Source organism: Solanum dulcamara, chromosome 12 (assembly GCF_947179165.1).
Source record: "Solanum dulcamara chromosome 12, daSolDulc1.2, whole genome shotgun sequence".
Classification (NCBI taxonomy): Eukaryota; Viridiplantae; Streptophyta; class Magnoliopsida; order Solanales; family Solanaceae; genus Solanum; species Solanum dulcamara.
In genome coordinates, this window is record NC_077248.1 from 12,369,803 (window position 1) to 12,382,613 (window position 12,811).

The following is a 12,811-nucleotide window of genomic DNA, read 5'->3' on the forward strand; positions in this document are numbered from 1 at the left end:
TAAAAATAAAAAATTAGGATAAATTTGAAAAGATATATATATATATATATTTTAATTTTTTTTTGAAAAAGTGAAAATAAAGTTGTGGGTGTTATTCATGGTCAAACTATGATTTCAAATAAAGTAATACTTTTTCAAAAAAGAAAAGGTGAAATTTTCATGCCAAACAAATCCAAAGAGTTTTTGCGTTTTTGCAGATCTTTAATTTTTGTCCATATTTTTTGTTTAATAAAAATTTATATGTCAAAATATCTTTACTTATGACCTAATTTTATAAGACAAAAATTTATGTAATATTTATTTCACAAGGCATAAGTTAAAAAAATTGTATTTTATCCAATAAAAATTTTGAGAACTAAAGGATATAACTTTGCAAAAGTTTTAAAACTGAACTTATAACTTCCCCTTTTTTTGTCTGGCGACTTATTTTGTTATTTATGTTTGGGGGTATTTTCGAACACTTCTTTATTACTCAAAAGTGTTGAAAGGCAAAAATTAAACACCACCAAGTTGAGAGAAAAATTCAAGACCACCTATTTAGGGGCATTTGTGCGGTTGACCCAAAGAGATCTAAAGTTAAAAATTGAGTGGGTGAACAAATGATGTTTTCATGAGCTAATTTTATCACTTCTACGCAACCACAATATAGCCTAATCTACTTCAAGGTGAACATGTTTTGATCCTTTGTAGATACTCCCAAGGCATGATAAATAAATAGACAGGCATTCAAACTTGACGTCAAATGATAAATAAGCATTCCAACTTTAAGTATGAACATCTAGAAACCTCAACTTATTTGCATTGTTAATGGAATGCTCCAACTTACAAAATGATCATCTAAACACCTTCAAAATTTATATGTCAATCAGAGTCGGATGTCCATGATACACCGTGGGTACGAGTTGAAGTGTTTAATCGTCAATTAAAACCAAGAAGAGATATCTAGATATGCACTCTCAAAATTGGAGTGGTTACTTGTCAGTTATGGTCAGTGCCACCACAGAAGAATGCTTAGATGACCGAAAAAGAAGAAAAAGGGCCCATGGCAGCCGAATATATTCAGCCTAACATACATTTCTCTATGTACAAGTTTTAAACTACATCAGTCACAACATGTTTGATATCCCTCTAGGCTCTAGCATTAGTTTTGTACATGTCATATAAATGATGTACGAGCATCAATACTGAAGTACTAGTCGATTACCGTTCCAGAGAGACAGGAAATGACACTACTCGCGCTTGTCCACCTCGGGATCTTCTCTTTGGTCAGCTAAATGATCTGTTGAAACAGATCCTCTCTTTTCCTTCCTTTCGACCTTGGTCCCTGAGTCACTAATTACCCTCACTCCAGTCGTGAGAGAGATAGCTTCCTCGTCATAATCATCTCCAGTCTCACCAGAATATGCGTATCTAAAATCAGCAAGCAAAAACAGTTTTAGCAGATAATTCCTGATAACTTAGTTGCAGTACTATACTTAAATTAACCATGAGTCAGCTATTCCTGCTACACACAAGTAGGAGCCGTATTGTTTCTTCACCGCGAAAAGCCAGAAAGATCGGTGAATAGAATCAGAATCTCAATACTGGAGAAGCTCCATCAACCTATTCATTATAAACATATATTGCAAGACTTGTGACCACAATAGTTATTACTCCTATTCTTTTACACTTTTTTACATTCATAGACTGCACTTTCTGGAAGAGCAAGTAATGACATTTTAAATTGCCTTCCTCCTCCTAATGCTCATTTTGTCATCCGTGGTATATCCCTTCTAATATGTGCCATTTCTTGAACATTTTATGCTACAGAAGATCATTCACATACCGACGGTTAGAAAATACTGTTCAATACAATATCTTAAGTATCTTGAAAAGTGAATAGCCCATATCAAAGGTTACAAATGATAATAACATAAACTAGGTTCACTAGTGTTTAACACTAACTACCACTGATTTCGTCAAACCATTACACAGAAAGGCTGACAGAAAGAAATAAGGGCTCAAGTTACAAATGTACCTGGTTGCATTACTTGAAGGAGCCCAGAGAATGAATACTACTACCAACAACGTAAAGGCAAGCAAACTCCAGAAAGCTGGAATAATCCAGGAAATTCGCCATAGCTCACTTAATGGGTCACTGGCATTGAAGTACAGCTGAACCAAAATTACATGAGTGAGATGAAAGCGCGCATCATTAATCTTGCATGCATGTCAGGTAAAAAACCATTAAATAACATGACCACTGGTAATTATCTCACACCTCTTCCTCATCTTGTCAAACGTAGGGATGAAATATGACGGGGTGTTCCCAAGGGTAAATAGATTTCCATGCTCTACCCACAATTACCACTTAGTATATTCTTCCCAAATTCTATCAGCTTAATCTCACAGTATCCAAATATTTAAATTACCAAAGATACCTATGAACAACGTGAGAGAGAGAGAGAGAGAGAGAGATTTTAGTGAAGCCAAGATAAGTAAAAGAACATGTATTTATGTTCTCACTATGAAGAATGAACTATCAGCACAAATTACAAACTAGATTACCTCACCTCATATAATATCCTCACCTGGCTTCTTGCTATGTAAGTTCTGTTTACTTACCATACCCACATCTTCAACAAGTACTAAAATTCCAAATGTCACGTACCTTCACCTTCAATTTTACCACCTTCATTTTCACCAAGAGACACTACTCCTATGGGTATCATGGAACTTACCATCACTAATTAGAAGAGGGATCTCTTTTTTGTCATTGAGTGCTCATTTCAGATCTAGTATACTACTAAATTGATCAATAAGCGTTTTCCACCTAAGAGAGGTCGCAGAATACACCGACTGATACCTTCTCCCCTAACACCAATATCAATAGGAGAGGGATCTCATAGATAAGTCACATTTCATGTACTTGGACACCATTCTTGTATTCAGAAATTGAAACTACATTACCTCATAGCCAACCCAAGCAATGGAAAGAAGCACAAAAATTGCAAGGGAATTGGTAAACTTTCTATAAAGATCAAGTTTTGCCATGCTTTTCCGCATCTGCAGTTAAGAGTGACAAATTGATCAATAACTGCATAAGATAATACACAAACTACAATAATAAGGTTAAATATGTCTCATGTTAAATTTTAGATCAAGAAATAGATTAATTAAATTAATCATATCAAGAAGGCTCTCTCTTCTGTTATCGTTTCCCCTTTTCTCTTTAGTCAAGATATAAATTTATATGTTTGTATATTGAAATTATGACGAAATCAACAAATAAGAAAAGAATGAACACATACACAGACACACACAATATATAATTACATATATTTCAAGAAAAGAACATATAATGACATCTTTGTAGATACATGTAGATATATAGGAAATTGTGGATCCCACTGAAATTGTGTTATCTAAGTGAAACTGAGTGCTAGTGCACTTGCACTTTTCCACAGTTTGCTAAGATCCTACAAGCAATGGAAATCATCATTTTACTCCAAATTTACCTGCAATTTTTCCAGTGTCTTAGATAATGATGAGAATATCCACAAAATAAATGATGCATCCAAGAAAACGACAGGCAGCACCAAATATATCTTGGTTTTCCTTGAGAAGTCATTGATGCTGCCCAAATGCTCCACAAGTTCCAGTGCCTCGGTGGCAATAAAATACGTCAGGGCTAACAGAAACACTTTAGATGTTACACCACCAAGAGTAGGCCGAACAACACCATAACCCATTGAAACGACTAAAAGAAGCACACGAGACAACGTCTTCTTTACAGCAGTCATTGTGACTGCCCATATTGTAATTACCATAGGTCTGCTTCCGGTGGCATTAAGATTTGCATATTCAAAATACCAGAGAGCCATTTCAGACATGCCAAGGGCAATAACAGCAGTAATCTGATAATGTAGCTGTATGACATCCTTCCAGAACTGAACAAACCTCAGGAACCAGAATAGACCAAGTACAAGATAGGCTAAAGAAGCAAGTCCGTAGAAGGTCATCAATGGTACCATTCTCCCTGGTAAATAGCCATCTGGATTTTTCCATACTGTTCTTCCTCTAACTATTGTTCCCTTAAGTTCTGGGTCACAAAACATGAAATAAAGATAATACATGCCAGTACTGTTTATTTCAACTGTTTTCGGAAGCATATTTGCCTCCTGATTGTTTCCTTCAAAAAATGTCTGAATACGTAGTGGCCAAAGTGGGTTGTCTTCTTTGTGCTGAATTATAACCTCCCCGACCGTGCAGAACTTCTCTTGAGCAAGTTTTGGAGTACAACACAGAGCATTAGACTTTGCAAAAGCATCTCCGATCCTTTCTCTGTCTCGGACCTCAAGAATGATAGTTTCAATCAACCCAGTTCGACTCTGCATTTCATTTTTTGCATTGGCAGACTCCCGTGTCCTCAAAAAAACAACATCTTCAAATCTGCAGTGCCGAGATCAAGTGTGAGTTAGGAATTTCAAGGTTCATAGAAGAACATTGAAAATAAATGGACTATAATGAATATGCTGGTAAATAAGAATCTCAAACTAAAATTACGGCCCAGCTAAGAAGCAAGATCTAAAATGCTATTAAAGATATCATAAAAACTTTTAGCAAATATTTTAAACAAAACAGAGTAGCTCAGTCATCACAGAAATCTGTTTCTTGAGAGCAAAAAGTGAAGGAAACTTAAAAAAGAAAAAGACTATAGTTTCCAGCCTTTGTTTGAAGAAGAAAGGGAACTTCAGAATGATAAGAAACTGGTTGTCTTCAACTTTCCTTCACAAATTCTACATCTTTTTGCAAGATCTCATTTGCAGCGGTTTTTCTTTTTAGCTGGCTTTTTAACAAGTTTCTTACTTATCAAATTCATCAGAAATACAGAAATACGGTGATTTTCCTACCTTTTTTATTTCCTTCTTAACAAAATGGGTAAGGACAGAGATACGCCAAAAAAAATTGTCATTAGTATCGAAACCTTGAACTCAAAAATTGCCAAGTTCAGTTATTAAATACTGCTAAAGCAGCAAGCCAGCCAACTGTTTATATCAAGCGCATGCATAGTCAAGCGACGGATACTGGTTGATCTATGCTTGTGTGATGATCCACAAAGAATTCATACTAGAAGGGCCTACAACTATGGTCTGTCGCATTCTCATTGTTTAATATCCTTGGGTGCTACCAAGGACATGAAGCAATTACGAGTTGGAGATTGGAGAAACCAGCAAATGAAAGAAGGCAATATGGAAGACGACACCACCTATCCTCTTTTGGAGTATATGGAATGAACATAATAGAAGATTGTTTCATAATACTGAAATGATGTAAGAATTAAAGAAACCTTTTTATTTCACTTGTACATTTGGTGTCAGGCGAAAATACCATGTTGTGTTAATAGTTTATCAAACATGGTGGAAGACAATGTATGACTCAAGCAGAGTCACAGACACATCTTGTACTTATTTTCAATACCTACTGATTTTTATTAATGAAACTTCCTTTTTTGAGAAATTATTAATGGAACTTTTTGACTTATCATTAAAAAATTACAGGTTCGCACCGCCAATTTCAGCACCGACATATTAGACAATACACCTGAGAGCCTCTAGATTACTTGGCTGTGTTTCTAGATGGCTATTCTGGATAGCCATTTAATTACAAAGATAAACTGAAGCAAGAGAACAATATATGAAATGCTACTAAATTTACAAATTTCATTTTCACAAAGTCAAATTTTAAGGGAGTTTCTTTAATTACTATTATGGATGTAAATTTTGTACTAGACTTACACTCTTCTTTATCACAATGCTCTCCTGAATGGAATAACACCAAAGATTGTTTAGAAACTGATCTAATAAGAACAACTTTTACTCAATAAGATGGACATTTTTCTGAGTGAACGTTTCTATGAAGTATATTCATGGGGTAACCACTTGAAGCTTCAGCAAGTGCACTTCTACTTATGTGAAAGGGTGTAACAGGAGTCCTTTCAGGTGATAAAACTATCAACTATCAAACACTGAATAGGCATTTGGACATGATTTGGTTGAGATTAGAAAAAAGTAGTATTTGAAATTGAAGTTGAAAGAGGATACTTGGAAGTTGAAGTTGTGTTTGGACATGAAAACAGAGTTGAAGTTTTGTGAGTGAAAACCTGAAACTCCTAAAACCTGTTTTTCAAACTTCAAATTCTATGTTTCAAGTTTGAACTTGAAATACTGGGCCAATTTGATGGACAATCTTGGAAGCAAAATCTATGGCCAAACAGGGCCAAGAACCAAGTATCTTCATTCTATGTCAGCACCTGCATGACATTCAAGAGGGGGCTAATTTGAACCACAATAGATTTCTGCACAGCTAATGCTGCTTCTACCAGATTGTTTATCAACTTGCTGATTAGATGTCATTCATGATATTGAACACCATATCTGATTACATCAATAAGAAAGTTACTCTGTGCTACATCTCGGTACATAATCATGTAGCACTTTTTATCCCCCTCAAAAAAAAAACAGAGACATAATCAGGTAGCACATGGTCCAAAACTTACATAAAGTTATTAGCACAGTCTAACGAATATCTTCTCCCTGTTGCAACTTAAGAATATACACGACTATAATAACACCCTTTAGTTTTACCATAAAAATTAGAAGAAAAAAAAGTTTTAAAACACAGAAGATCCAACTCGGGATGATCAGGAACATAGCCAGGAAAGAGCAATAGGAAGGCAGCTCAAGGTAACTCTATTTTCAATTCCTGTCACCTTAAAGTCATCCTTGTCCCAGCCATTGAGAAGCTAAAACATAACCGAGTACATTTTTTCCAGAAGCGGACAAGTTAAATGATGATAGATACCCCTGAATTCTGGAAATTAAAGTGTCAATAGCTAAGTTATTCTAAAAAATCTGAAAAGAAGGAGAATAAGAAATCAAAATCAAAGAAGATTCATACACTTTGGACATGACTTCACAGTTTAAAACCCCATGTACTCCTTTTCCTATTCCACTCATGTGCAGCAACCAAACAAAACTACTACAACAAGACTAACGACAACTAAGACTAAATCCCAAGCGAGTTGAGGTCGGCTTAAAGGTGGAAAAATTAGACCATGAAATCATGACCCGCCCAATGACCTGTTAATTTATTAACTTAGCTTATTTTGACCCACCAATCCAACCCAACGTACTGCAAACCCTCCTCCTTCATACGGTTGTGTGGGATTAGGACTGCCAATGTGAGAACCACACAGGATGTTTCACAGTAATAAAACAACTACCTTCATTTAATCTTTAATATACTAATCATACTGCATGCAGATTCTGATAAGATGGTAAATATTAGGTAAAAGCATAAAGCTTGGTCCATCCATCCATCCATCAATCAATCAACTAATTGACAATATGAATTCTTTATGTCCATTCCATTCAATTCAAGCCTAAATCAATTTGTAAAACTGAAGTTTATTTTATGAAGGCGCGTGTACATGAGATAACGCGCGTGAGGTACCTGATAAAGGATTTTCCTTCAAGGGGTTTATCTGGGTAACCATTTGATGACGATTTGGAAGCATAGATACCCTCAGTACCTCCATGGAAGAAGAAAGCATTGGACTTCCGAATAAATTGCTCATCTTTGTACTCGTGAATTGAAGCTGATACCTTTCTGAATAAGCTGAATGTACAGAAAGATAGAACTAGAAATTCTATCCAGAGCTCAGAAATACAGCGTTTCATCGGTAACTTCGCCGTGTGCGGAGGAGCAAAAGGTGGTTGGTCCGGTGAGAGTATAGTTTAGTAGAAGCAGAGAAGCCAAAACAGTATATCTAACATGGAACCTACTAGAGTCATTTAACTCTCATTATGTCGTCGTTTTAATATAACTTCTCTTATTATAAATTTAAGTTTTTTATATAAAAATAACAGCGATCAAACATGATAAATTTATAAATATTAAAGAATTAAAATCATTAAATATATAGTTAAGATACTAAAATCAATAAATATATAATTAAGAAATTAAATTTAATAATTTTTTTAAATAATTAAAAATTTAAACTTTAATTAAGGGGTCTAAAATTTGAACTATTTATTGCATTTTCTCCAATTTGTTTTAACAGAAAAAGAAAAAATCCAAAATACATATCACTTTGCTCAAAGAATACTGAGTCATCTTGTTATTTTTTGTCTCGTTCGAAAATTCATGTGTACTTTTTAGAGGAAAAATCCAAAATAGTCTTTTATTTTTGGGTTAAGACTCAAAATTATCTTTGAGTTTTCACATGAAGCACTAATAGTCCCTCATGTTTGCAATATTAATGCACTTTTGATCTTCTCCAATTTTTTATCTATTTTTTAATATTGATTTTGTCCACAATTTCATGTATAAAATATTCAATTATTTTTTTATATATTTAGTATAAATAATAATTTAAGGTGAGAAAAAAACATCTTGTTCTGTTTAGTAGAAACATTATTGCAGTTATAATTCGAGAGGTTAATCACGTTGATTTCACATGCAATAGTATAATTTTGTTTTTCTTGCAATGTCATATATCAAGGTTTTCTTAGTTTAGCTACAATAATATTCCTTCTAAACAGAATAAGGTGTTCTTCTTCTCGTCTTCTCTCACATAGAGTTATTATTACTACTAAATATATATATAAAAAAAGATGATTGAACATTCCATACATAAAATTATGGACAAAATTAATTTTAAAAAAATAGGCAAAAGTTTGGGGAGGACCAAAAGTGCATCAATATTACAAACATTAGGGACTATTATTGTTTCATGTTAAAACTCAAAGATGATTTTGAATCTTAACCCAAAAATAAGGGGCTATTTTGGACTTTTTCTCGTAATTTTTATAACTTTATAACTCCGTCATGTTTTTTGCTGCTGTGCCCTATTCCAAAAGCTGTAAGAAGACATATTTTTATTTTTATTTTAGAATTAGGACTTGACAAATCTATCATTTTTGGAAGGTCAATCAAGTGATTCTAATGGACTGTATAAGCTTGTAAGAGCAAAGTTAATACTCAAAAATCTTTAAAATATTTTTTGTAAGTGTTGCAGGTTTGAGTGAAAAAAATTGTGTGACTCTTATAGTTGGCTTAAAATTATGAATCTCAGTGATCAAAATATTCCCTTAATAAATAATTTTACATTCAAATCATCATCATCTTTGAACATGAATAATTCACTTTATGATATGCTTTTCTTTAGGGGAGTTTATAAAGGCATCTTCTGATTTTTGGCCATACAATTTTAAAGAAGAAACAACATATGAATTTTGATACAAAAAATATAGAAATTTCCCAATGAAAGTATGTATCTGCAATTTCTTTTTATCTACTATATTATATTAAAAATACAAAGGTTTTTAGAAAAGAGAGGTTGCTTGCGACGGTAGCATTAGCTAGGCAATCAAGACAGGTCGAACAGAGTGAGAAAAAGGCGGAGTAGGTAGTCTTCAAAAACGAGGGTTGCTTTCTCTGTTGGTGACTGCCTTGACCCTGTAAATATAAGAAATTGAAGTTGGTAGAAGTTTTTGCCTTTTATTAAAAAATGTGTCTTTAGATAATATGATCTTTTTACTATTTTTCTTCAAATATTATTTAATTATCTCTTCACTTTAAAAATAAATAAATCAGCTAACCAAGTAAATTGAAAGAGAATAATTAGAAAACTACGAAAAATTAAAGATCTGTACATTTAACACCTCCTTTTTAGACCTACTACTAACATTATTTGAATGGAATAAAAATAAATTTAAAAATATTAGAACCTTAATTTTTTTTATCAATGACGTACCACTCCCTTTAAACAAATAAAAAAAATTAAAATATTAAATAAAGAGGTTCTTTTTTTAAAAAAATTACTTTTTAACCTTTCTATATAAAATGATAGATATTATATTTATTTTAACGTTAAGTCGTCAATTGGTAATGTGTAATAATTTTATTCTTTTTATATATGACTTTATTAATTAATGTGAGACATACATGCAAAACAAAGGGTATACATCAAATTAGTATATTAAAAAGAGCATATAACCAAAATTTTCTCTACACAAACTGCAAATACAAAATTGTGATTTAGTAGAAGCATCAATAGAACTATCAAAGCATATATTTTTTTTGGAATAGTTAAAAATAAACGTTACTGATAGAGATAGACTGTCTTAGATGCTTTATGTGACTTTGTATTTGTGAGAATGTTGGGTTTGTATTTTTTTATTTCTCACTCGGTGATCGGAGTCCATGGAGCCCGACTAAATTCAGATCGCACATTGCAGGGCCCATTTTGGAGTGACACTCCCAACAAGATTTTTTTCATATCTAAGCTCGAATCTGAGACCTCTGATTAAGAGTGAATCAATCCCACTACTATACCACAATCCATGTTCGTGTATTATTCATTACTTTGTCTTCTGCTACTTAGATTATGTTTAAGTAATTTTAGCTCAATTATAACTGATTAAGTTTCACAATTATGAACTCAAAAAAATATATTTTTGAGACTACACCGAACACAGTCACTTCTAACAAAATAAAAAAATATGCAAAACAAAATAAATGTAGAAATAAAGTAAATTCATACATCAACAGAACTAATACAACAACAACAACAAACCCAGTATAGTCCCACCATGTGTGGTCTGGGGAGGGTAGAGTGTACGCAGACCTAATCCCCATCTTGAAAGGTAGGGCGGCTTTTCCAAAAGACCCTCGACTCAAAAGAGGAAAACAAGAGAAAAGGTCAGATAAGAACAAGCATATCGAAAACAAGAAATAACAAAAGTGAGAAAGTCATGATAGAATAGTACGGAAAGAAAGAGACATTAACTACTATAAATAAATAAGATAATCAAAGTACAATGGCCCCACACCTATAAACAGCAATACAATGCAAAAATCAAATGGCAATAAACAATGAGCAGAACTACAACTACTATGGTGTAAGATTAAGTCACCTAGCATTTTATCCTAATCTGAATCCTCCACAAAAAAAATTATGTGCGTTAATGCGCCTACTAATAGGGAAGAATAACGAGACTATGTACTAGCCTTCTACCCTAATGCGGGTCCTCCACACCCTCCTATCTAAGGTCATGTCCTTGGTAAGCTGTAACTGCGCCCTGTCCTGTCTAATCACCTCTCCCCAATATTTTTTCAGCCTACCCCTACCTCTTCTGAAACCATCCATGGCCAACCTCTCACACCTCCTCACTGGGACATCTGCGTCTCTCCTCTTCACATGCCCAAACCATCTCAGTCGTATTTTTCGCATCTTGTCTTCCACCGAGGTCACTCCTACCTTGTCCCGGATAGCCTCATTTCTAATCATGTCGCTCCTGGTATGCCTACACATCCATCTCAATATTCTCATCTCGGTTATATTCATCTTTTGAGCGTGAGAGACCTTAACTGGCCAACACTCCACCCATATAACATAGCCGGTCTAACCACTACTTTGTAGAACTTGCCCTTAAGTTGTGGTGGCGCCTTCTTGTCACAGAGCACACCGGAAGCGAGCCTCCATTTCATCCACCCTGCCCCAATATGATGTGTGACATCATCGTCAATCTCCTCGCTGCCTTGCATGATAGACCCAAGGTACTTGAAACTATTTTTCTTTTGGATGGCCTGGTCACCAAGCCTAACTTCCGCGCTAGCCTCCTGAGGTGTCTCATTGAACTTGCACTCGAAGTACTCTGTCTTGGTCCTACTCAGCTTAAACCCTTTAGACTCAAAGGTATGTCTCCAATCCTCCAGCTTAGCGTTAACTCCGCTACGAGTCTCATCGATCAGGACTATGTTATCCGCAAAAAGCATACACCATGACACCTCACCTTGAATTTGTCGCGTCAATCCATCCATCACCAAGGCAAATAAAAACGGATAAGGGCTGATCCTTGATGCAACCCCATCACAACTGGAAAGTGCTCTGAGTCCCCTCCTACTGTCTTTACCCTGGTTTTGGCACCCTCATACATGTCCGTGATGTACGCCACATGTACACCTTTAGCCTCCAAACATCTTCATAGTATCTCTCATGGAACTTTATCGTAAGCCTTTTCTAGATCTATGAATACCATATGCAGGTCCCTCTTTCTCTTTCTCTCCCAATAAAAAAAATACGTTTTTAAAAGATATTTTAGATCAATTTCATACCATAATCACATTAAACTATATTCAATATATTTACTTTAAGAACTATCTTGAGAAGAGTTATTATAAATTAAAAAAATACGCAAAACAGAGTGAAAATATAAAAACAAAGTGATACTTATGATAACATAATTAATAAATTCAATACCAATTGCATTTTTTAAAAAAATTCACACTGTAACTACATAAGATTATATTCAACACATATTTTTTAAAATGACACTAAAAAGACTACTTTGTAGATTTCCAAGATATGACAACACCCCACGTATGAACACATAGTCTATTTGAGTTCGAGTTTTGTGTGGATCAGATAAATACCCTGCATCAGCATAACCAACAAGATTGAGACTACAATTGTTAGGATAAAATAAGCCCATATCGATAGTCATTTTCAGATACTGCAATATGTGTTTGATCCCATTCCAATGCCTCCTAGTAGAAAATATATTATTATTTATTGCGATATTAGTGGAAATATGTTACTTTAGCATTATTTTACGTCCACTATTGAAAGTGTGTTAGTAGTAATGCATGATTTACGACCATAAAATTAGCTATGCTTGGTAAACTTTACCAAATGTTTGGGAGTATGACAATCACGTTCATACTGACTCCTTCCGCCACATTGAAAGCAGTTTGTTCTAACTGT

General features: G+C 34.2%; 1 protein-coding gene across 1 annotated transcript; it reads right to left on the reverse strand.

Annotated features, from left to right (window-relative positions):
- Positions 1 to 833: 833 nt before the first annotated feature.
- LOC129876715 (uncharacterized) lies at positions 834 to 7,846 on the reverse strand. The gene is made up of 5 exons (XM_055952206.1): positions 7,495 to 7,846; positions 3,498 to 4,431; positions 2,950 to 3,045; positions 2,018 to 2,154; positions 834 to 1,410 (listed from the first exon to the last, which is right to left on the reverse strand). Exons 1-5 carry the CDS (start codon positions 7,719 to 7,721, stop codon positions 1,230 to 1,232), a joined length of 1,575 nt encoding a protein of 524 aa, XP_055808181.1. The 5' UTR covers positions 7,722 to 7,846; the 3' UTR covers positions 834 to 1,229.
- Positions 7,847 to 12,811: the final 4,965 nt, after the last annotated feature.

Coding starts and splice junctions, on each gene's coding strand:
- LOC129876715 (XM_055952206.1), bottom strand. CDS start 7,721: ATGAAACGCTGTATTTCTGAGCTCTGGATAGAATTTCTAGTTCTATCT. Junction 4,432..7,494: donor GAAGGAAAATCCTTTATCAG/GTACCTCACGCG, acceptor TCGGCACTGCAG/ATTTGAAGATGTTGTTTTTT. Junction 3,046..3,497: donor AGACACTGGAAAAATTGCAG/GTAAATTTGGAG, acceptor TCTTAACTGCAG/ATGCGGAAAAGCATGGCAAA.